This window comes from Dromiciops gliroides, chromosome 2 (genome assembly GCF_019393635.1).
Source record: "Dromiciops gliroides isolate mDroGli1 chromosome 2, mDroGli1.pri, whole genome shotgun sequence".
NCBI lineage: Eukaryota > Metazoa > Chordata > Mammalia > Microbiotheria > Microbiotheriidae > Dromiciops > Dromiciops gliroides.
In genome coordinates this window covers 396,162,886-396,187,979 of record NC_057862.1, presented here as the reverse complement: position 1 = coordinate 396,187,979, position 25,094 = coordinate 396,162,886, and the positions used below count along the sequence as shown (strand labels likewise).

The window sequence follows — 25,094 nt, the reverse complement described above, 5'->3', positions numbered from 1 at the left end:
CAAGAAATCAAAGAACATTTCACTTTAAACCCCAGTGATCTTTTCATTACACAAAAGGTTACACATACCCCCACTCCCCACCTCCCCAAATCTGTGGTTTCAAAATCTTGTAGGAACTTGGTATTCCTACAAGAACACCCAACTGCAAGTCAGGAAATGTGGGATCCAGGCCCGGTTCTGCCGAGGACTGCTTTGTGTGACCTTAGACAAGCCAGTTTTCTTCTTTCCCTGGGCCTCAGCTTTCTCCTTTGTAAAATAATTTTTACAATAGGAGTGTTAAGTGCTATAGAACTTAGGTGAACTATGCTTAGTCTTCTGTCAGTTTCGGGCTTAGAGTTGGGACAGAGATGGGCAAAGAACAGCCTCTCCCCACCTTTCCAGGTCCCTCACTTAGTCTGGAATTTCTTTCGGAATGAAAGAGAAACTCAAATTGGGAAACTCCTTTCCTTGCAAACACCCCCGTCTCCTCTCCCAGCTGCAGTTCTCCCAGGGGACTTCCTCTAAAAAGTCTGGCAGAGAGCCCAGAGAGGGCGGGGGAAGGACTTTCAGTTCTGTCGGGATGGGGAATGGGGGTGGGGGTGGAGCAGAGTTGAGCCCCTAACCCCAGAGCGGGTCTCCAGCCCCCGGAGCGCGCCCTAGTTCACCACCCCTATAATCCTTGGAGCGTAAGACAGGGTCCTTTCCTGATTTTATTACCCTTTGGGATTCCACTACAGGGGTTGGAAGTAAGGGGGAGAGAAGCTTGGGGAGCTAGGAAAAGAGACCCCTCAACTGGATCTCGGAAAACCGTCCTAACCTGGAATACCCACGGGAAAGCCTCCTTGAGGCGTGGCCAGAGGCCTCTCATTAGCTGCCATTGGCTCAAGATGCCCCGCCCATTAGTATGGGTGGGGCTTCCCTGTGGTGTGTAGAGGACTATTAGACGCCTGCTCTTGGCCATCCTCACCTCTCTCGCAGCCCTCGTCTAGAACAGCCATGATCCTGTTCTGTCTGCTGTGGAGCTGCGTTTTCGCTACCGTGAGTTGACTTTCTCTCCCTTCATTCCCCTTCTCCCTCTAGGGAGGCCAGGTTGGGGTCTACAACTTGGGATGGGACAGAGAGAAAAGCAGGACTCTTGGGAAAGGACTCACCCATCTAGCCAATGTCTGGATCCTAGGGGATGCTGAAAGGTGGCCCCTCTAGGCCTCAGTTTCTTCCTCTGTGAAATGAGAACAATGGACTAGGTGTCTCTGAGGTTCCTTCTTCCCCAGCGCCAACAGTTGATTTACTTTCTTAGAGAGAGCAACCAATGGGAGACGGGGAGAAGCTGAAAGTTGAACCAAAGGGAGAGGGAGAGGAGGAAGGGAAGGGAAATGACCTAATGGTGGAGGACAACTCTCCTTATTGCTAGTTGAAGGGGAGTGAGCTGTGGGTCACACACCCCACCCCTCCAACTGCCAGGCAACATGTCGTTCATCCATAGGCCGCTTTAAGGGTCTGAGGCATCCAGTGGCTAAGTAGAGCTGCTTCAATTCTTTCCACATTCCTTGAGTTTACATTATGTCCAGTCCAGTCTAGAGTTTTTGTGGAAATTTCGTCACGGGCACTTCAAGGAGAAAGAGGTGAGACTGCCTCTCAGTTGGCACGGACCTAGGCTCCAGGAGTCTGTGCTCAGTCTTAAGCCCTTGAGACTGACTGGCTAAAGAACCGGGGAGGTTACGGATAGATTGCTAGCCTCTAGTCCAGAAAGGAAGTGAAATGGAATAGGAAGAGATGGAAAAAGTCCAGTTTCCTGTCCTGTTCCCATATTACAGGATGCTGTTCCATCTGGTAACACCCCCTCTGTATGGTCATGGGATCCTTGACAAAGCGGGGAGGTGTCTTATCAGCACTTCCCTTCTGTGCTGTCTCTGTGGATAGAGGGAAAGATAGGTGAACAGTTGAAACTCCTTGGAGAAGAGGAAAGGAGAGACAGAAGGCAAGGCTGCCACATCTGTATAGGACCACTGGTCTGGTGTCGGGGGAAATGCCCAGGGAAATACCCCAACTCCCTAACTCAAAGAAATGGAGATGATTTCAGAGACAGCATGGGGGAGTTAAAGGAAACAAATCAATGTTTTTGAGGTTTATTTTTTTTTTAAAGGAAACAAGTCAATTGTTTTTGTTTTTGTTTTTGGTTTGTTTGTTTTAACTGAGAATCCTGGAATGTTCCATTTGAAAAGGCCTTGGAAAACAGAATTCCAAAGTTGGGGAGAAACCATAGAACAGAGAATATCAGAACTGGAAGGGATCTTTGAGGGAAGTATAAAATCAATGGAAAGGACATTAAATTTGGAATCAGAAACCCAAATTCAAATTCCTGTTCCATCACTTAGAACCTGTGTGACACTGAGTAGATTTCACCTCTAAGCTTCAATTTCTTCATCAGTAAGAATGAAGGACTTGGGGGGCAGCTAGGTGGCGCAGTGGATAGAGCACTGGCCCTGGAGTCAGGAGGACCTGAGTTCAAATCTGGCCTCAGACACTTAGCACTTACTAGCTGTGTGACTCTGGGCAAGTCACTTAACCCCAATTGCCTCACCAAAAAAAAAAAAAAAAAAGAATGAAGGACTTGGACGGATTTCTAAAATCCATGTCAAATATCTAGGATCCCACAAACATGTAATTTCAGAACTGGAAGGAGCAGTAGAATACAAAACATTAGAACTTCCTAGTTCTTAGATCACACCATGACAGAGCTGGAAGGGACCTAAGACTTAGAAAATGGTAGAGGTGGAAGAGACCCTAGAGACTGTTTACTTAAACTCTTTCATTGGGGAAACTGAGGCTTAGTGAGGTGAAGTGACTGGCCTGCACTGACTTAGGCACGGACTCCCAACCCAGTGCTTTTTCTTCTCAACCATACAGTCTCTCAGAGGGGGCTAGAGCAAAGCTTCTTTTTTTTTTTTTTCAAAGCTTCTTTTTTTTAAAAAAATATTTTATTATTTTTTTTTTTTGTGGGGCAATGAGGGTTAAGTGACTCACCCAGGGTCACACAGCTAGTGTCAAGTGTCTGAGGCTGGATTTGGACTCAGGTCCTCCTGAATCCAGAGCCGGCGCTTTATCCACTTCGCCACCTAGCTGTCCCCTAGAGCAAAGCTTCTTAAACTGTGGGTCATGACCCCATGTGGGGTCACATAACTGAATGTGGGGGCCATGAAAATTTTGGCGAAAAGGGGTCGCCAGTGGAAGAAGTTTAAGAAGCCCTGGGTTAGAGTACTTCCTGGGGATGATGGGGCCTCTCTGAAGCCATCACACTGGCTCAGAATTGCCCAAGCATATCGCTGGGGAATTCATTGAGGGCCCACACCCCTCTCGGTTTTTTGGATAGTTCCTCATTTTGGAGGCTGGGAATCCCCCTTGTACCTGTTCTGCTGTGCTCCCCCATAATTTCCCCCCTTCCCCCACCCCATTTTACTGGTGATGGTGGGGATTGTCAGTGAAGCTGTAAAGACTTAAGAGTGATGGGTATACAGGAATAAACAAGCCTGGGAGGATTGCTAGGAAGGAGTTGGGTTCCTGGTGGGAGGGGAAGGAGGAGAGCCACTTCTGCCCCTCTACTTTCATTTTCACTGAGTACAGAAGTTAAGAAGGCAAATAGAGATAGAAAGAAGGGAGGGTGGAGCCAGTCATAGAGCTTTGTGGAAGGGGCCACATGGGAGGAAGAGTTAGGTAGAAAGGAGGTGAACTGGAGCATCAGGATCCCTAGCTCCTAATTCTAAGTTCTGCCACAGGGCAAGGGCTGGGCTCCCTGAAACACGGAGAATTCTTTAGCCACTTGCACTCCCCTGGAGAATATTTTGTGACAGGAGGAGCAGAGCTAAGGGCTCATGGTTGGTCAAAGGTTCAGAGTAGATTGATTTCTTTTCTGTTTTATGATGGAGTTAATGATATTGATCGCTGGGCTGAAGAGCGCTAGACTTGGAGCCCGAAACCCCAAATTCTGGGCTCAGATCCAAAACTTGTCAGCTATATGATCTTCATCAAGTTATGTCCCCATTTCAAGCCTCAGTTTGTTCATCTGTAAAATAAAGATACTAATGCTGGCTTTGTAGCAGCAATTCCCTCCTACAATATAATAAGCACTGGATATGGGCTTAGAAAACAGGGGTCCCCATTTGGCTTTTGCCACTTATTATCTGTGTGACCTTGGGCAAGGATTTCTTTGGACCTCAGTTTCTTCTTTGGGCCTCAGTTTCCTCCTCTGTAAATGAGGGAGTTGACTTAAACAATCCCTAAAGTCCCTTCTAACTGGATCTAATAGTGTGTGTATGTATGTGTACGAAGTCGAAATGACCTTTGTGTGGTAAGATCCACAGGCCGTTGTATTTTAGGAGGCCTACTTAGGCTGGAAGGCTTATCTAGCCAATTTCTCATTTGGGGTACAATGCACTTTCCTAAATTTGAGATGCTTCAAGTATTACTGAATGGTAACCTTCCAATCCACTAAAATCCAGAACCATCTGCTTATTACAAGGTTTTTGTTATTGAAGTAATTTCTCAATATTAAATTATATAATTTACATATAATATATATATATAAATTATATCTAGCGTGTCTTGATTTTTAAAATTTACATTTTCAGTTTCATGAGATAGATGTAGAATTCTATGCTTAGGCCCCCAACCTTTCCTGTACCAATATAAAATGGGGGGAATGGGACCAGACATTTGCTCATGAAAGTTACATGAGGATTTTAATTGGCCGAAAACTCAATATGAGTCAATAGTATGATCCTGAAACAGGGAAGTCATGTCAGTTCCACTTGCTTGCTTGATCAGACCTCATCTGGAGCACTGTGTTGTGTCCCCTGGGACACCCAGGTCAGATTTTAGAAGCAATGTTGGCAAACTTGAGTGCGTCTAGAGGAAGGCAGCCAACCTGAAAAGCCTTGAAACTGTGTCAATGGAGGAAAGGGAATCAACATGTATATAGCACCTACTATGTGCCAGGCAGCAAGCTAGGTGCTACTAGTCTCCCCATTTTACTGGCCGAGGTTAAACAGGAGTTGTGTGTTTCAGGATCACACAGCTAGTTAACTGTCTGAGGCTGAATTTGAACTCAGGTCTTTCTGACTCCAGGCCCACTGAGCCACCAGCTGGCTCTTGAGTTTGAAAGAACTGGGGATAAAGACTTGGATGGAGAATGGATTTTATCAGCATCATTATTGCTTGCTTGCTTGCTTTCTTCCTTCCTTTCTCTTTCTTTCTTTTTCTTTCTTTCTTTCTTTCTTTCTTTCTTTCTTTCTTTCTTTCTTTCTTTCTTTTTCTTTCTTTCTTTCTTTCTTTCTTTCTTTCTTTCTTTCCTTCCTTCCTTCCTTCCTTCCTTCCTTCCTTCCTTCTTTCTTTCTTTCTTTCTTTCTTTCTTTCTTTCTTTCTTTCTTTCTTTCTTTCTTTCTTTCTTTCTTTCTTTCTTTCTTTCTCTTTCTTCCTTCCTTCCTTCCTTCCTTCCTTCCTTCCTTCCTTCCTTCCTTCCTTCCTTCCTTCCTTCCTTCCTTCCTTCCTTCCTTCCTTCCTTCCTTCCTTCCTTCCTTCCTTTCTTTCTTCCTTCCTTCCTTCCTTCCTTCCATTGCTTTCTTTAAATACTGTACTTGAAAGATTGTCATGTGAAGAGGGATTAAACTCAACCAGGTAGCACAATGGTTATAGTGTGGGATCTCAAGTCAGAAAGTCCCGAGTTCAAATATGACCTCAAACACTTAATAGCAGCTGTGTGACTCTGGGAAAGTAACTTAATCTCTCTAAGCCTCAGTTTTCTCAACTGTGAAATGGGGATAATAATAGTACTTACCTCCCAGGGTTGTTGTAAGGATAAAATAAGATAATATTTATAAAGGGTTTTGTAAACCTTAAAGCTCTATATAAATTCTAGCTATTATTATTGTTCTTATTATATTTTAGTTCCATATAAGGAAGAACTTCCTAGTATAAAAGCTGCCTAGCAATGGAATGGGCTGCTTCCTGTCACTGGTTGTGTTCAAGTAGTAGGTGATTGGTATTGGTGGGGATGCTTCAGAAGGGATCTCTGTCATTGGCTGCAGGACTGAGATGCAAACTAGATGAGCTCCAGGTTTCCTTCTAGCCCAGGGATCCTCTGATGGTTGTACTTAGGCACCCACATTCTTACCCAGCCCCCTTCAGGACTGTCTGCACTGTGAGATGACTGACATTGCTAGGGGGACAAACATCTGCTGTGCATTCATCTGCTTCGTAAGCTGTTACTGAGTCAGTCCTCTCAAGGTGCTGTATAAATTACTGGGGGTTCTGCTACTGGCTGTAAAATGTAATTAATTGACATACATACAAATTGTCTCATTGGCTTTCCTGAAGGCCAGAGCTCACCTGCAACAAACTCAACTGATTTTAGTTGGGTTCGATAAAAGAATGTGGTAGTATTGGGGATGGGGGAGGAGAAGAAAGGGGAGAAAGATAGAGACAGACAGAGAGAGAGATACAGAGACAAAGACAGAGATAGGGACACAGTTAGAGACACAGAGACAGAGACAGAGACAGAGACAGTCAGAGACATAGACAGACAGGGACACAGAGACAAAGAGACAGAGGCATAGACAGGGACAGAGAGAGACAGATATATACAGAGAATAGGGGGAGGTAGGAAGCCATATTTAATGAAAATAGATGACAGTTTGTGAGGAAGACAATGTTTCTTGAAGAAAATAACAAATGGGGAGAAGAGAAAGGGGTCATTTGAGAGGCAGTATGGTGTAGGGGTAGAGTAGCAATGAACTGCCTCTTAAAGTAGTGAGTTCTCTGTCACATGGCCGAATGGGGGAAGGACTACTAAACCAGCAGTCAGGAGAATTGGATTTGACTATAGGCAGTGACACTAAGTATGACTTTGAATAAGAGGCAAAGTTGGGCCCGGAACTCAAGTCCCCTAACTCCACACCCAATTTTGTTCCAATTTTGTTCAATTCATTTGGTATTTTTAAGATAATAGGATTTAGGATTAGAAGAAACCCAAGAGATCATCTAGCCCAACCTCTCCCTCCCACTTTGCAGATGTGAAAACTGAAGCCCAGAGATATTAAGGGCTTTCTCCATGGTCACACTAGTAGCAGAACCAGAATCTGAACCTAGGTCCTTTGACTCCTCACATTACAATTGGCTGAAGATGCAGTGTGTGTTTATTTTGGGGCCTGGATCTGTGATTTCATAGGTTTACAGAACTCCAGCTAAAACTCTAGGGGGTATGCTGGAAAACATTTAACAATTGGCTCTCCAAACCCAGCATGAACTTATAAATTTCATCTGAGTGATTAACCTTTTCTCCATCACTTTGTTAAGTCTAGACAAACATCAAAACAATAGGTCAATTCCTGATTTGTATTGGTTGCTGGTTTCAGAAATATCAATGGTGACACTAAAAATCTAACTTGCTCAGGCATTATGCCTCTCCTTCTACCCATGCAGATAAGCAACTGTTCTGACCCTTGGTTTTAGAACTGTTTGGGACACTAAAGGGTTCAGAGATTTGGCCCAGGCCTCCTCTCTGCCAGGATACATCAGAGGCTGACTCAGGAGAGTGATTCTCACTTTGAATCTCATTTTCAGACTCATTTAAATCTCTTGAATAGTTTTAGTGGTGTGTGTGTGCGTGGGGTCACTAAACTATATACAACTATTAACATTTTATATGTTCCATTGTGTTTTAAATTTCTTTTTCTTTTTTTTTCTTTGTGGGGCAATGAGGGTTAAGTGACTTGTCCAGGGTCACACAGCTAGTGTCAAGTATTTGAGGCTGGATTTAAATTCAGGTCCTCCTGAATTCAGGGCCAGTGCTTTATTCACTGTGCCACCTAGCTGCCCTCTTAAATTTCTTTTGTTAAATATTTCCTAATTACATTTTAATCTGGTTCTGCTGGCTCTCAGGAGTTTTGCTGACACCTCCGGTCTAAATAATCCAGGCCATTGAATTGTCATTCCCTTAACTGGAGGTAGGCAGATGACATCTTCAGGTTTTTCCAAATTTGGGGATCCTGTGATTTCTCTTTTTTTTAGGTCCACATGAAGCCATTCATTTCATGTGAGAAAGACCACTACTCAGTGAATGGACTCTGTTGTAAGAAGTGTTCTCCAGGTATGTGAAAAGGTGACTAGGCTGGGAATTAGGAGACCTGGATTCAAATCTTGGCTCTAATACATATTAGCCATGTGACTTTGGGTGCTTTTATACATATATATATATATATATATATATATATATATATATATATATATATATATATATATATATAGTAATACAAACTAACCATGTGACACCCCCCCCACTCTCCCTCAGTTTCCTCATCTATAAAGTAGATATGATAATATGCCTAGCACAGTGCTTAGCACATAGTAGGCACTTAATACTTGTGGACCGATTGACCTAGCTCCCAGGGCTCATTGTGAGAAAAGTGCTTTGTAAACCTCAGTGTGTTATAGATATGTGAGGCTCAGGCCTGGCTTGTAGCTCTCTCTTCTCTTGACATCTTCCAGGAACAAAGCTGGTCGCCGATTGCAGCAAGGACAATGAAACCCAGTGCCAGCCTTGCCAAGAGGGCGAGTTCCAGGCTTCCTGGAACTATGAAAAATACTGCCACCTACACAGATATTGCGATATCAGTATGTTGACTAAGAGTGATGGTGATGGTGGTGGTGGTGGTGGGGAGCCAGGGGAACGGGAGAGGGCATGTGCCCCACTGTACCTGTATTTGTGGAGACTAGATTCTGGGGCAGCAAAGAGCTGGGCAGGGAGATGTGACTCCTTCCTTTCCTCTCATCACTGGCTCCTCATGGCCCTCTCTGCTCAGATTTGCACCTCAAGATTCAGAAGGAAGGCTCCTTGGAAAAGGACACCATCTGCATTTGCACGGATGGTCTTCACTGCACTAGCCCAGAGTGCGAGAGCTGCAGCACCCATAGCCCCTGCCAGCCAGGATTCGGCGTCAAGGAGAAGGGTGAGTAGCCCTACTCAGCCACTTCCTTACTTTCCTTCTTCATGAAATAAGAGGGTCAAACTAGATGGTTTCTAAGATCTCCTGGCTCTAACATCCTGCATTCTAAGGTCTCTTCCATATCCGGTATTCTATGGCTAAGGCCCCTTTCATTTCTAAGATTCTAGTCCAGGAAGTATGGGGGAGTGAGAGAGACCAGGCCAAAGGTGAAGAGGGAAAAGGCATGCTCCATCTCTTTTATATGCATTTAGCCAGGCAATTCCTACTTACCATTCCTGTTACTTCTTCCAAAGAAAGGAAAGGAATTGGGGCGGGTCTGTGTGTCAGGGGGAGCTCCAGGCCCTAAATTGACACCATTTGGCAGGGACTTGCTATCTTCCCTTGTCTTCCTGGCCAGAGGTTCTAGCCACTCCCAGGCCCAGGAGATGGGGAAGGGGGAGAAAGGGAGGGTTAGAAGTTCTCTTGCAAAATGCAGCTGGAGACCAAGGGTTGGTCAGGTGGTCTCAAGCTTTCTCCTGACCTTGGCTCCAAAATGTCTATTGCTTTCATAACCCACAGGGGCCTGACTTAATAGCCTTCCAGACCTACCTCAAGATGCCAGCTTTAGGGGCCTTTCTCCTCTGATGGAAGGGCTGGAGGGTGGAGAAATGAACTCTTCCCAAGGCCTCCCTCCAGAAAGGCCACAGACTTTTCCAGCTAATGCTGTTTACCATCAGCTGCTCTGCTTGGTTTGGACACCATGTTCTGCATAAGCTCTGCCTTCCCCTCCACATTTCAGCTTCCTTTTTATGCAGTAGCTTCCCCCATCGGATTGTAGGCCCCTGGAGGGCGAGTGCTTAGCACAGTGCCTGGCACATAGTAGACCCTTAATAAATGTTTGTCAGCTATTATTGACCAAGACAGCCACTCTGTTCTCCTCTCTTCTCCCAGGCACAGGTACTACTGACACCCTCTGTGAATCCTGCCAGAAAGGCTTTTTCTCCAACGTGTCCTCTGCATCGGAAGAATGCCAGCCCTGGACCAGGTACTGGGCATTCCTGACTCTTGCTTCCTGGGCTCAGGAGTATTCATTCACCGTATGTCCATGGCATACCTGGAAAGTTGAAAAGAGACATTACTTTTTGTGAAGGTCTCTCTCTCCCACCCTTCCCAGTCATCTACTGGGGCAGGTGTGTGTCCTTTGGCATACCCATGCTTTCTGCTTGAAAAGAATAATAGTTCCGGGGGGCAGCTAGGTGGCGCAGTGGATAAAGCACCGGCCCTGGATTCAGGAGGACCTGAGTTCTAATCTGACCTCAGACACTTGACACTTACTAGCTGTGTGACCCTGGGCAAGTCACTTAACCCTCATTGCCCCGCAAAAAAAAAGAAAGAAAAAAGAAAAAGAAAAGAATAACAGTTCCTCTTTGTTTCTCAAGGTTTATAAAGAACTTTCCCTTGTGAAGCAGGTAGTACAAGGATAATTATAATGATAATATAAAAAATAACAGCTAATCTCTGTAGCACTTTAAGGTTTACAAAGCATTCGCATATTGTTTAATTTGTTCCTCACAATAACAACGAAGGTGGTATTATTATCTCCATTTTATAGATTAGGAAATGGAGACAGAGAAAGGTTAAGTGACTTGCCCAGGGTCTTGCAGCTAGTACCTGTTTGAGAACGATTCTACTCATTTTATAGATATGGGTATTGAGTCTCAGGAGATTAAATGACTTACTTGGTCAAGGTTAGTCTCGTAAGCATTAGAGCTGGGACTCAAGCCAATGTCTTTTGACTCCAAGTCCAGTTATACCATATTGCTTATCTTAACACTAACTTTCTGCTCTGCCTTTTTTTGTTTGTTTTGTTTTGTTTTGTTTTTGGTGAGGCAGTTGGGGATAAGTGACTTGCCTAAGGTCACACAGCTAGTAAGTGTTAAGTGTCTGAGACCAGATGTGAACTCAGGTCCTCCTGACTTCAGGGCTGGTGCTCTATCCACTGTGCCACCTAGTTGCCCCGTCTGCTCTGCCTTTTTACACAATTTTTCTTCCTTCTTTTTTCTTCCATCCCTCTGTCCCTTCCTCAATCCCTCCCTTTTCCCCTCCTCCCTCCTTCCCCTTCCCTCCCTTCCTCCCCTCCTTCCTTCTCTACCTCTTTCCATCTGTCCTTCCCTCCATTCTTCTCTCTTCTTTCTTCCTTGCTTCCTCCATCCATCCATCCATCCATCCATCCATCCATCCATCCATCCATCCATTCTTCCTTCCTTCCTTCCTTCCTTCCTTCCTTCCTTCCTTCCTTCCTTCCTTCCTTCCTTCCTTCCTTCCTTCCCTCCCTCTCCCTCCTTCTCTCCACCATTATTCCATTGTCTACCCTTCATTTTTCTGGTCACAAAGTAGCAAAAGTTTCAGAGGAATACAGACATTCAAGATATACCCAGCACATTTTCAGGGATACACCCATGTGTTCTAGTGTTCTGATGGAGAAAACAGTAGCAGTCTCCAGTAGGGAAGAGTCCCCTGGTCCTATTAAGTCTTCTGCTCTTGTTAGTCTAGCCTGGTCTATTCCATCCAGCTGTCCCCACTCCCAATCTCTTATCCTGGGCAGAACTATTAAGTGGAAAGAACATTGGATTTGTAGTCAGGTGACCTGCACTTAACCTTCCTGGGTTTCATTTTCCCCTTTACAAAATGGTGAATTTCTTACTCTAGAATCACCTATGACCCTTCCTGGGGGGAGAATCCCTGAGACATCCTTTCATAGAGATTGTAAGAGTCAGACCTAGAAGGGAACTCAGATACCATATTATCCAACTCTCGTTTCATGGATGCAGAAGCTGAGTTCTGGGGAGGTTACACAACTTACCACATGCCATATATGTAGTGGAAAAGTTGGGATTCAAACTCAGGCCCTCCAAGTCTAAATCCAGTAGTGGTTTGATGACATCAGCCTTCTTTGTTTTGCCCAAGATCAGTCAGTCCCCAAGGCTGCGGTTCATTCCCTTGAGGTATCTTTCTTTCCCCTCTCACAGCCAGGCTCTCATCAGCTCATAGATGAACTACTAGAGCAGTTTCCTGACTAGTCTTCCTGCCTTCAGTGTTCTCCTCCCATCTATTCTGCACAAGCTCCAGATTCATCTTCCAAAAACCACTCATTTTTATCATGAAACCGATCAAACACTGCTAGGGGCTCCTTGTTGCCTAATGAATCAAGTCTGAACTGCTCTGCCTGGCCCTTTATAATAATGCCTATCCAACCTTATTTCCCATAACTTTCCAGGACTGAGAATACTCATGACAATAGCTCATATTCCTATAGTTCTAGCAAGGTTTGTGGCATATTTTTCTTCCTTCCTTCCTTCCTTCCTTCCTTCCTTCCTTCCTTCCTTCCTTCCTTCCTTCCTTCCTTCCTTCCTTCCTTCCTTCCTTCCTTCCTTCCTTCCTTCCTTCCTTTCTTTCTTTCTTTCTTTCTTTCTTTCTTTCTTTCTTTCTTTCTTTCTTTCTTTCTTTCTTTCTTTCTTTCTTTCTTGTGAGGCAATTGGGGTTAAGTGACTTACCCAGGGTCACACAGCTAGTAAGTGTTAAGTGTCTGAAGTCAGATTTGAACTCAGGTACTCCTGACTCCAGGGCTGGTGCTCTATCCACTGTGCCACCTAGCTGCCCCATGTATATTTTTCTTTCAACGAAATCCTGAGAGACCTGGTGTATAAATATGATTATACCCATTTCACAGAGGGGGAATTGGGCCCTAAAATGGGAGAGTCAACAGACCTCATAAATGTCAGTGCTGGTTTGGGGTTCTTTCTTCTGTTCTCTATCTTTTCTCCACACAGTTGCTCACTGCTGGCTGCAGCATTGCCCTGTAGACACGAGCCTACCTTTATTAATATCGTTTATGAGTGAGAAGAGCCCTCAATTTGAAACCAGAGGATTGAAGTCCTGGTTCTGCCTCTCACTTCCTCTCTGGGCCCATTTCTTCATCTGTAAAACAAGGGGCTTGGATTCAATGACTTCTGAGGTCCCTTCCACTTCTTAACATAATGGAGCATCCTGGCCTAGAATACACTTTCTCCCCTAAACCTGTCCATCCTCTAAGATGCAGATCAAGTCTCACCTCCCTCAGGAAGCCTCCCCTGACTTCACCATCCTTTTTCCTCTCCCCCTTTTCTGAATTTTCTAGGACTCGTGGTCCACATGTTAGCACTTAGATCATGCACGGTTCTGAAGAGTGTGGGCTAGTGGGAGGAGTTCAGTACTTGGAGGCGGTCAAAAGACCTGGAATTTGTCTATGAATCCTGGCTCTGACACTTACTTGCTCTTTGGGCAAGTCATTTAAAGTCTCCATGACTCAGCTTCCTTATCTGCAAAATGGGGACAATAATCTTAGTACCACCTACCTTACAGGGTTGTTGTGAGGAAAATGCTGAGCAACCTGTAAATATGAGCAGCATTATCATAGTTTATGAATTGAATCTTGCATTAATTAAGGTTGCTTTCCCTACTTGGTTTTAAGCTCCTTGAGCATAGGGGCCATAGCTTATGTTTTCCCATCTCCTATAGGCCCTTGAGCAGAGGAGCAAAGACTTCTCGATTGATCTGATCCCTCTAATTCTGGTCATGAAGCCCCATGAACTGGGGAAACTTAATCCCTCTCTGTGTTTGTGCTTGTGTGTCTATCCAGCTGCAAAGACATAGGACTGGTGGAAATTCAGGAGGGAACGGATAAAACTGATGTGATCTGCACAGAAGGTAATTATAGGTGAACAATGGCAGAAGACTAAAGTCAGATTTGTGTGTGTGTGTATGTGAAAGGGATGAGATAGACATTAAAGTTATGAATCAGCAAAGAGTAAAAGGTAGAACATTCGACTTAAAAGTCCTAAGACCTGGATTCTACTCTTTGGTCCTGCCAGTTACTAGCTGTGTAACTGAGCAAGTCATCTCACCTCTCTGTGCCACTGATTCTTCATCAGTAATATGAGGAGAGAGACCACACAATCACTAAGTCTCTTTCCAGATCAGATGTTCTAGCATTCTGTGTGAAATAAAAGATTCTGAGTTGGGGGTAGTGAAGGGACAACGGACCAAGGATGGAAAAGTGTGAGGAACAAAAGATTCTAGGAGGGTGGGAGATGCCTGGGTGAGGTTTTGCTAAAGCTCAGTTTTCCCCAGATTCCAAATCTCGAATCGGTCTCTTGGTGCTGATCCCCATCATAGTAGGAATTTTCTTTGTTGTCATCAGCTTGCTGCACTGGAAATGTGAGTCTGGCATTGGACTGGGTGATGGGAGGTCTTCCTGGGTAAAGATGGGACAAAGACCCATTGAGAGAAGGGAAAAGGCACAGGGTACAGTTTCTCTTTCCTTGACCTTAACATCTCTCTTCTCCCAATTTCTCATTCAGATCTGAGTTTCAAGGAGCCGAGGAACAAGGTAGGTCATTTCCTGAGCTAGTTTTATTTTCTGAGATCTAGACAGGGTTCAGCAGACTGGAAGAAGAGAGAGTGAGTCACTGGCATCTACATTTGGACACCAAGAACTGGCTTCACTCTCCATCATCATGGCCGGTGTCCTCTAATTCCTTGGATAGGGGCCACCTATGGAGACTTGGCTATGTTTTTTCTTGTGCCTCAGAACCCGGTCATTAGTGCCCTCCTGGAGGAGCAGAAAGTTCACACTAGCTGGGGGGGGGCAGGGGGGGCAAGCTGGGTTTTTAGTCTTGGCTCTGTGTGACCTTGGGCAGGTCCCTTTCCCTCTCCAGCATCAGTATCCTCTTCTGTAAAATGAGAGGATTGTGCAGACTCTCTGATTCTCTACTTATTCCTTCTACTGGGACTTGAACCTGAGCTCCCTACACAGCTGGTGGCAATCTAGGTGTCTAGGTCTGGTAGCTAATGTAGCTGGCTTTTTTCCAGTCTTCTGAACAGTCAGGTGCTTATGGGTTTCTCCCCCAAGCCTTAGAGGTGGCAGCAAAGGCAGGCTCTGTGGGAGGAGGACAGAAGGGAGGGCCTGCGGCTTTGCAGCAGGGGCAAAACAGCTGGATTTAGAGGCAGAAAACTTGGGTTCCAGTTCTGGCATTGCTGTGTTCTACCTGTGTGACCTCGTCCAAGTCACTTAACCTTATGGGGCCTCGGTTTCCTTTCCTTCAAATTGAAAAGGTTGGATTAGATCATCTCTAAAACCCTTTCAACTCTAGAGATTATGACCTTGGATTCCATCCCCCTCCCTTTGAGGGTTAAAGTCTATTGTGGTTCATGGTGTGGCCAGCAGGGGGCAGGAAGCACCCATGGAAAGAAGCCTAGACTGCTGTTTCTTACCATATACCTTCACTATGTACTGGGAAGTAGCTATGGAGGGGAGCATGCACATCCCTCCCACCTTCACCCCCTCCTCTCCTACGACAGAATGTGCAGCCTGATGCTCTTTCTGTGTCCCACAGGGGGAAAGCCCTCAACTTGACTTTTTGTCCCGAACAGGTTCTTCAGCAAGTGTGTATCCCAGTTCTACCCCAAGAAAGAAGGCCCGAGGAGGTTGAAGAGGATCTCCTCCCTGTGCAGGAAACCTTAGTTCGGGGCCAGCCAGTCACCCAGGAGGATGGCAAAGAGAGCCGCATTTCAGAACAAGAAGGACAGTGAGAGGCCGTAGGTCTCAGGGCTTGCCAGGGCCAGAATGGGGCCAAGCACTGAGGTTCAGGGCATCTGGAGGTGGGGGAGGCTCCAGAGTCCTGAGGGCAGCATTGCCAGTGGCTGTTGTTCTGGAGACAGAGGGAGGGGTGGGGAAAGGACTGGGGGGACTGCCTGCTTCCTGTCTGACCCTGGAAGTGCATGGTGCAGAGGGTCTGGAGACTTTTTGCCTTTATGAATGACTTGGACATTTGCAGGCCCCAGAGTTGCCCTCTTGGTCCTGCTGCCTTTGCATAAGGAAGGAGGAAAAGAGAAAATGGTCCCATTATCAGAGAAGGAATTTCCACTGGCACAATCCACCCCTGCCCCCCCAAGCCACAGAGGAGATTCCGGGAATATGAATATACACACATTGCCCACAAAGCACTTTTGATCTTAAGGTTGGTCCTTCTGACCCTTTCCATGCAGAACGGGGGAAGCTTTACTCTTTAGCATCCACCTCAAGGCCCAGGGGTCTTCCTAGCCTACCTCTCCTCCATCTTAGCCATAGTGTGAGTGGCTGTTGCTGATGCTGCTGGGTACAGTAGTGCCCTGCTCCTCACCTTCAGGGAGAACATTAGGATAAAAATATAACATCCCATTATCTTCCTGCAGTGCCAGCTGAGGGGTAGACCAGACAGGAGGAGCAGATGGAAGAAGAGCCCAGGAAAGGGAGAAGGGAGGGCAGTGAGGAAGACTGCTTTAGCCCACACTGGCTGGGGCACAAATACAAGAAAGGCGTGGAGGTGAGGGTCAGGCCAGAGTCAGTCTGTCTCTCTAAGTGTTATTTATGATCACTGAAAGGTGGGATCAGGCTGGGCTGTGTACACATTGCCTGGAATGGAATCAGGGTTGGCATCTGTAAGTGGTTTGGAGATTGATTAAATGAAACTTTGAGGTCCAGTAAGAGGTCTTGATCTCCTAATTGGGAAATCTTGGTTTATGCTCTAGGGTCTAGACCCACATGGAGCTTAATAAAGGAGGTGGCTCAAAGTATGTTTACAGACCTGGAATTACAGCCTGTGTTTAGAGAGGGAAAGTGAAAGGGATAGGGAGTGGCGTGTAGAAGCCCCTGGGTGGGAGGAGATGGCTGGGGGGGGGGAGGGGGAGTGCCCCTCCCCTCGGTGAAGATCCTTAAGCAAAGCTAGGGCCACTGATCCCACCCTGAAGTCCCTTTTCCCTCTGGGCCTTGGACTCTCTAGTGGAGGTGGTGGCTGTAAAGCAGACAGCATCCAGAAGGTGGCACTGAGGTCACATCCATGTCCGTTTCTATTCCCAAGGCCCCCACTCTGCCCTGGTCTCATTCTCCCCATGTTCCTTAGCATCATAGGCTTTAGAACTGGGAGGACCCTTAGAGAACTCCTAGTCCCATTTCCTCTTTTGACAGTGGAGGAAACTGTCTCCAAGGAGAGGAGAAACTTGCTTAAAGTCACACAGATAGCAGTAGCAGAGCCACTATTTAAAACAAGGGCCTCAGACTCTTAAGTCCAGTGCTTATTTGACTATGGTGGGAATTCCTTATCTCTTGCCATACTATGATTCAATGCCCCTTTGATCTCAACTAGCCCATCCTTTGAATCCACTTGAACTCATCTCTATCTGAATCAGAGGATATGGTTTCAAATTCCAGCTATACCTCTTATCAGTCTGACCTTAGGCACTCTTGGCCCCAGTTTCCTTTTCTGTAAAATGAAGAAGTTGGATTGGACAATCTCTGTGGTGCCTTCCAGCTCTAAGTCCTATGTTCCACTGATCCTCCTTTTCCCATAGCTTATCCCCATCCCACAGTCCTCTTCCTCCAACCCCTGTTTTCTTTTCTCTTCCTACCTTCCCATTATCCACCCCCCCCCCCCAAATAGTTGGAGAAGTTTGGCCCAAACAGGTATGGGAGAGGAATGAACTGGAGTCCATGGAGAGGGCAGTAGCTAACTTCTGATTATTTCCCTTCACAGACCTCAGGAATCCTTCCCTTCTAAAATATGTGTCACACCTAGGCCCTCTGGCACTATGTCTGGTTTCCTAGGGCAGCCTCTGTTATTAAAGACTCTGCCCCCAGGGATCTGTCTGCCCAAGCAGCTCAGACACAGAAAATTAGGAATTTGCTTGCTGGGGGGCAAGGTAGGGGGGAGGGAGAAATGCAATTTTAATCTGAAAAAGCAAAGCTGTGTGGGGAAGGGAGTGACATGGGGAGAAAGGCATCTTGGGAACTTGGATGGAGAAACCTGGAAGCAGGAGAGGGAGGGGTTGCTGAGTGAGGGCCAGTCTGGGGTTCAAACCCAGAAGGCAGACCTCCAGCCTCCCTCCTTCTGTTGGGTTAGCCGTTCAGTGGTACAGCAAGGGAGGCTCGCCCGGGTCAGATACCACCATCTGCTCTGGCAATAGATGCAGCGCTTCAGCCAAGGTCCTTGACTCCTCTGGGTTCAGAGTAAAATCCTTTCCACTTTCCCCCCACTCAGAACAGCAGATGGACTGGACCATTAATTAAGATTGTTTAAGAGGATAATGGTCTTGTCCTGGTCACTCTTCTCTATTCCCTACTCCCCCTCTACAATACTTCCCCAGGTCACTTTCTTCAAACTCTGCCTGTCTCCCTGGCCTCTATCAGCTGTCTACTCTCCTTGTCCATCCCAGCCTTCCTGTTCATCGTCCTGTATCTCTACACATATTCCTCTATTCTTAAGTTGGTACCTGTTTTTCTTCATTGATTGGCATCTCTCTTCTCTCCCTCAACACTCTTGATTTACTCTCATGGAAGGCACTTAATGAATGGTGAATGAGCAAGTCAAGTCTACAAGCATTTATTAAGCACCTACTATGTGCCAGGGGGCAGCTAGGTGGCACAGTAGGTGGCACTGCCCTGGAGTCAGGAGGACCCGAGTTCAAATCTGTACTTAGACACTTGACACTTAACTAACTGAATGACCCTGGGCAAATCACTTAACCCCAATTGCCTCAAACATCTGGGGCTATTTCCAGTCATCCTGATGTATATCTTGCCACTGGACCCAGATGGCTCTGGAGGAGAATGAGGCTGGTGACTTTGCACAGCCCTGCTTCACTTAAATCCAATTCATTGCAAGTCATGAAATGTCATGGTCCTCTTCGAGAATGGAGGACAAATGACTATGTACCACGAATGAAGCACTGTAGATACAAAGAAAGGCTATAAAATAGTGCTTGATCTCGAGGAGTTCACAATCTAGTGGAGAAGACAACACAGAAACAACTATGTACATAGAAGATATAAATAGGGTAAAATGGCGGCAATCTGAGAAGGAAGGCACTAACACTGAGGGAGACCAGAAAGGGCCGGTGGTAGAAAATAACTACAGATGAATTAATGATTTTATCAATCATGGTAAAGAACATCAAGATTGGGCATCACAAGGCCGAGGTTCAAGTCTATTCTAATACTTATTAGCTGTATGACAGAGCAAGCCACTGAGACTTTTCAAGCCTCAGCTTTCCCATCTGCAAAATGGGGATGGATTGTTTATATTATTTAGCTCAGAGGATTATCATTAGGAAACCACTAAGTATTATAGAAATGTGAATTATTATTACTATTTCATTTCTTGTTTTCCCCAGTTTCCAACATTTATCTTCCATCTCCACCAATTCCCAGTTCTTTCTCCATTCATCCTACTCACTCAGTTCCTGGCTATTTTCCTGTTTCTTCTATTCCCCCTCAATCTCTCCCTTCTCTTTCAGTATCTTTCCTTCCCTTCTCTTCCCTCCCTTCCTTCTTCCATTTTACTATGCTATTTGTAGGAGATAAAAATTAAAAATTCAATTTAATTAAGCAAATATATTAAGTATTTACTATGTTCATAGTATACATAGTAGGTCCCTGCCCTCAAGATGTATTTAGTCTAGTAGGAGAGGTAAGACATGTATATATAAGCAGATTCAATTCAAAATTGATTAGATGCCTATTATGTGCAAGGTTCTGCTTATGCCTTCAAAAATTAAAAAGGACAGTATCCCTACTGTAAAGGAACTCACAGTTTGGTGAGGGGAATAAGTTATGTAGTGGTAGTAGTAGTAGTAGTAGAAGAAGATTCCTGTAGCACTTTAAAGTTTGCAAGATGCTTTATGTATATCATCTCATTTGATCCTCATGACAATCCTAAGAGGTGTTATCATTATCTCTATTTTGCAGATGAAGAAACTGAGGCTAAGTTACTTGCCAGGGTCACCTAAGTAAATGTCTGAGACAGGATTTGACACTAGCTACTACCATGCCACCTAGCTGCCTCTATATATCTGCACATAGATAAATATAAATATAAGGTGCTTCTCTCTCTCTCTCTCTCTCTCTTTCTCTCTCTCTCCTCTCTTCCCTCTTTCTCTCCTCTCTTTTCTTTCTCTCCTTCTCCTCTCTCCCTTCTCTCTATGCTGTCTTTCTCTCTTCTCTCCTTCTCTCTCTTCTCTCCTCTCTATGCCTCTTTCTTTTTGCTCTCTTTCTCTATCTTCTTCCTCTCTATGCTCTCTCTCCTCTCTCATTTTTTCTCTCTCTTTCCTCTCCCCTCCTTATCCTTCTCCCTCCCCTCTCTCTTTCTCTTTGTCTATCTCCCCTTCCCTTCTCTCTGTTCAAAGAAAAGCAAAATCACTCACAGTAGAAAGATGACTCAGGAGTCCATGGGCCATGACATTGAAAGGCTGCTGAACTCTAGACACTTGCCTTCTCATTGCCTAGGAAACTGTCAACTATTAGACTAAGGAGCTGGAGAAAGCCATGAGGAATAGCAGAAATCTAGAAAGAGAGAAAAAAATTAACACCTCTGCCCCCAACTCCCTTCGACTGTCAGAGAGTAGTAGGACTTATGGCCTTCAGATCCCAGACTGTAAGTGACTCATAATTTATGCACATATTTGCGACTTAGGCTTATTCTTTCAGGGGTCTCTCTTTTTTTTTTCTTCCTTTAAAAAACAAACTTCAATAATATGAACTGTGGGTTTGCAAGTAGGGAGGAGATCTCAGTATCCTGCAGCACAGAGGAAATGGCAAGCCAAGACAAGAAAAAGAAATCCCCTGAAAAGGTTCTTGGGCCCTGTCAGTGTGATAAAATGGCAAGAGAACTCAGAGATCATAGATTTCAATCTGGAAGGGACCTTAGAAGTCATCTTGTCCGGTCATTTAATTTTATAGCTAAGGAAAAGGAGGCCCTGAGATGTTAAATGATTCAAACACAGTTGTGGTTGTCTGACTATAACTGCATTGCTCTTTTCTACACTGAATTTTGAATCAAAAGAACAGGGTGCAAATCCCGTGTGAACTCACCTGTGAACACACTCACCTGTGTGAACCTAGGGAAATACCTTCCCCTCCTGGACCCCAGAGAGGATTGAGCTATATCAGTGCCTTTTTTTTTTTTAGTGAGGCAATTGGGGTTAAGTGACTTGCCCAGGGTCACACAGCTAGTAATTGTTAAGGTCTGAGGTCGGATTTGAACTCAGGTACTCCTGACTCCAAGGGCCAATGCTCTATCCACTGCACCACCTAGCTGCCCTATCAGTGCCTCTTAACCTGGGTTTAGGCTCACGGACAAATTTCAGGGGGCCTGTGAATTTGGATGAGGAAAAAAAATTACATCTTCATTTCAATAAAACTGGTTTTCTTTGTAACCTTGTGTGTTTTATTTTATGCATTTAAAACTATTATTTTGAGAAGGGGTCCATAGGCTTCACCAGATTGTTCAAGGGGGTCCAAGACACAAAAAAGCTCAAGAATCTCCCCACAAGATAATCTCCAAGGTTTAAGCCATGGCCAGTTTTAAAGCCTATGAACCATGTCAATGAAAATTGATAACAATTAGGGTTATAAATATGATACAAATGAGAAGATTGATGAATAAGAGGACTATTGGGAGAGTCATCATGGTGTACTGAAAGATTACTGGAAATAGAGTCAGGAAACCTGAGCTTTAATTCCATTTGGGACCAAGGACAAGTTGGTTCACCTCTCAAAGCCCCAGTTTCCTTATCTGTGAAAAGAGGAAACAATGCCTCTTGCACTCCCTACCTCAGAGGGCGGTTGTGAGGAAAGTACTTTGTAAACTTTGAAGATCTGTAGACATGTGAGCCCTCATTATGATTCCCTGCCTTTTCTTTTCTGTCTTTCTTTTTTCCCTTTCTGTCTTCTAAAGCTCTCCCTCACCTTCCCTCACTGCTTTCTCCCAAATCTCTCGCCCCACTTCCTGCCAGCCTTGGGGCTTCGGTGTTTAACACTCACTCCCTACTGTCATCTGACTTGCTGTCTCATTAGTCCGCCTGTCCCCCCAAGTGAGGGGAGAGCATTGAGGCCTAATTGAATGTAACTAATTATTCACTCGGCGACAACCCTCCCATAAACGAGCCTGTGAGGGGACAGAATTACTCACTTAGAACTGGGGAGCCAGAGGGAGGGAGGGAGCTGGCCAGAGTGCAAACGGGCCAGGGGCCTCTGGAGCTTGCTCTCCCTGGAATACCAATTAGAATTACAGCAGTAGAATGGACCCAAGCCAGGCCGATCACTCACCAGTGACCCCTGATGATTAGGTGAGGATACAAAATTAGTCATACAATCCAGTCTTGGAAGGACCTTAGAACATAAAAGGTCAGAACTAGAAGAGACCTTGGATACCATCTAGTCCAATCTCCTCTTTTCACAGATGAGTCAACTAAAGCCCCGAAAAGGGGAAGTGATTTTCTCAGGGTCTTGTAGGTAGTAAGTAGCTGAGGCAGAATTCAAACCCAGGTTTTCTGATCCTAGATGCATATCTACTACAGCACAAGTCCTTATTATAATCTAGTTTAAATTTCCCTCTCCTTCCTTCCTCCAGTCCTATAGGTGTCAAACTGGGAAAGAGTTGATATGGGGGGGCAAGGAGAGTTTGCTGGGTTGTGATAGGATCTGGAACTTAAGAAAATTGGGAGAATGGTTAGTCATGGGAACCATGAGAAGGAAGAGGGATTGCTAGATGGAAAGGAAAGAATTCCTTGTAGAGCTGAGTTCTGGATATTCTCCTTCCAGCCTCCTTCATTCTCTGTATCCACAGCTACTAAGCCTCTTTGCCTTGATGACTCAACAGTGAGATGTCCTCTTTGGCCCTCTTTCCCTTCAAGGGCAATAGAGCATGTGCTCTTGGTCATTCCTGGAAGGAAAACCCAGCAGTAATGGCTAAAGCCTGTGGCCTGGCTTCCCAGGGAAGATGTCAACCATCTTGCCCTCAGTCCCCAAGTTTCTGACCCATTTCAACCAGGAGTATCCATCACCACCTCTCCCACTACCCTGTTTTTATTGTGTGCCATGCTCACCCTTAAAACTAGCTTTACCTTAATCCTATTTATAACCATGATGGGGACTAGGGTGGTTGGGAACTGGGGAGAGAGATGACCAGACTTTTGATCTAATTAGTGTAGGAAGCTCTCACCTCAAATGCAAGTCAAGTACTAAACCACAATTTATATTCTTAGGGAGTTGTCTAGGGCACTGAGACATGAAGTGCTGGTTGGCCCACAGTCACAAAGTAAAAAACTGGGCTTGAACTCTGGGATCCCAGGCTTCCACTAGGATGAAGATCATAGATATAGAACCAGAAAGGAGCTTGGAGGCCATCAAGTCCAACCTTCAATTTTACATATGAGGAAGTTGAGGCCCAGAAAGGCTAATTTGTCCAAGGTTCACAGAGGGAGTAAGTGGCACCACCAGGATTGGAATCCACATTCTCTTATTCCAAACCCAGCTTCCTTACTGTTGTGTGACACTGCCTTTTATCACAAGTATTCTCCTGACCTTAGTCTTAAACCTAATCCTGGTCTCACACAAGAAGAGATGCCAGTTATAGGATAATAATAATCAATAATAGCTCTCATTTCTCTATGGCTATAAATTTGCCAAGCATTTTCCTTGCAAAAATCCTGAGAAGTGTGCAGTTGCAAGGATGATGATTATGGCAGTGATGACAATGACCAACCTGACCTGTGATTTCATTGGTGCAGGGAGTTACCAGTAAGGAATTTCTTCTGCCAATGCATCTTCTTTAAAATTTATAGTATTAAAGTAGGATTTCTTAATCCTTTTTTGTGCTATAGACCCCTCTGGAAGCCTGTGGACCCCTTCTCAGCATAATGTTTTAAAATGCATAAAATAAAAGAATTACAAAAGAAACCAACTATACTAAAATACAGTTATCAAAGTATTTATTAAAACAAATTCATAGACTCTTGGTTAAGAAGCCCTGTTTTGGAATGGTGCCAGGATCCTCTGACAGGTTAAATTACTTTCCCAGGGAGTTGCAAGGATTATTAATCCAGATTCTACAAATGAGGAAACTGAGGCCCAGAAAGATTAAATCAATTTGACTTAAGGTCTCACAAGTAGTATATAATAAAGCTAGGATTCAAACTCAATTTCTCTAACTCAAAACCCTGCACTCTGTGTGTGTGTGTAAATGTGTGGGGAGTGGGGTGGGCTGTGTGTTCCATACCCTGTGTCCTTATATTCCCCTTGCAGTGGGTGTGATGCTGTGTGTGTGTCTTTGAGCATGATCATGTACTCCAAATGGGTGTGTGTGTTCTCTCCTCTAGCGGGTGTTAGTGTAGGCGTGCTACTACTCTGATGCATGTGTGCTTGTGTGATATATATGAGTGGATGTGGGCTTCAGGCTGGTGTGAAAGAGAGCCCAGGCCTCCTCTCCTGCCTAGGTAGGGTAAGGCCTGCAAAGACAGTACTCAGGCTAGCCTGGAGCCATATACACACTGTGCATCCCACTGCCAGAGGAGGGAAGTCTAACTAAGACTTGCAACTGGAGCTTCCAGTCTAGTATATGGGAGCCAGGACCCCAGTTCAACCACTCTTGAAGCAGTCTCCAACCTTTGAACAAGACTGAAGGCTGGGAGGAGGGGGGAACAGAAGGAGGGGCTGCCTGACAGAAAAATGAAAAATAGACTTGTTGGTAACAAAGGTGGAGAGAAAAGAAATCCCTCACTCAGCGCTCAAGCTAAGGAGATTCCTTCCCCCCTGGCTCCCTCCCACATGGCAGGGAGATGGACGACTGCCCCCATCACCCCCTACCCCCCTCAATGCCCAGGACTTCAGGGGAGCTTCATAGAGATGAAGCAAATTTATGAGCCCAGCACTGAATCCCCAATCATCTCACCCGCCAATCTGTCTTCCCGTAGCTAGGGATGAAATGAAATTATTGTGAAATAAATCTGTGTGGATGATGGAGGGACTGGCTGGGGGGTGGGGGTATGCTGAGCATAGATTGGAGGGTGGGGAGAATATCTCCCATCCCTAGAAGGAAGAGACACTGAGGGATACTAGCCTGGGAGCTAGTAGTCAGAGTTTTCATCCAGCTTCAAGGGGACATTGGCAGGGTAGGGGGTGGGGTGAGAACCAGGTTGGGGCAGAGGAAGAAGAGATTTCTTTGTTTCTCTGAGTTTTTTTCTGACCCCGAAGGAAAGGAAAGCCTGTTCTCTTTTCCTAAACCCTCATGG

General features: G+C 45.2%; 1 protein-coding gene across 2 annotated transcripts; it reads left to right on the top strand.

The window, feature by feature from the left end:
* Positions 1-886: 886 nt before the first annotated feature.
* CD40 (CD40 molecule) lies at positions 887-18,436 on the top strand. Of its 2 annotated transcripts, XM_043986171.1 has the most exons (9): positions 887-1,017; positions 8,041-8,119; positions 8,518-8,643; positions 8,832-8,978; positions 9,906-9,999; positions 13,633-13,700; positions 14,124-14,210; positions 14,354-14,382; positions 15,426-18,436. In XM_043986171.1, the coding sequence occupies exons 1-9, from the start codon at positions 976-978 to the stop codon at positions 15,582-15,584; spliced, it is 831 nt and encodes a 276-aa protein (XP_043842106.1). In that variant the 5' UTR covers positions 887-975; the 3' UTR covers positions 15,585-18,436. The 2 variants fall into 2 exon arrangements, with proteins under 2 accessions (XP_043842106.1, XP_043842107.1); XM_043986172.1 differs by lacking the exon at positions 14,124-14,210.
* The last annotated feature ends 6,658 nt before the right edge of the window (positions 18,437-25,094 follow it).

Bases quoted from the DNA above. Each gene is read 5' to 3' on its own strand.
- CD40 (XM_043986171.1), top strand. From the start codon at position 976: ATGATCCTGTTCTGTCTGCTGTGGAGCTGCGTTTTCGCTACC. The intron at 8,120-8,517 runs GTATGTGAAAAG...GACATCTTCCAG, and splicing joins TTGTAAGAAGTGTTCTCCAG to GAACAAAGCTGGTCGCCGAT. The intron at 14,211-14,353 runs GTGAGTCTGGCA...TTTCTCATTCAG, and splicing joins CAGCTTGCTGCACTGGAAAT to ATCTGAGTTTCAAGGAGCCG.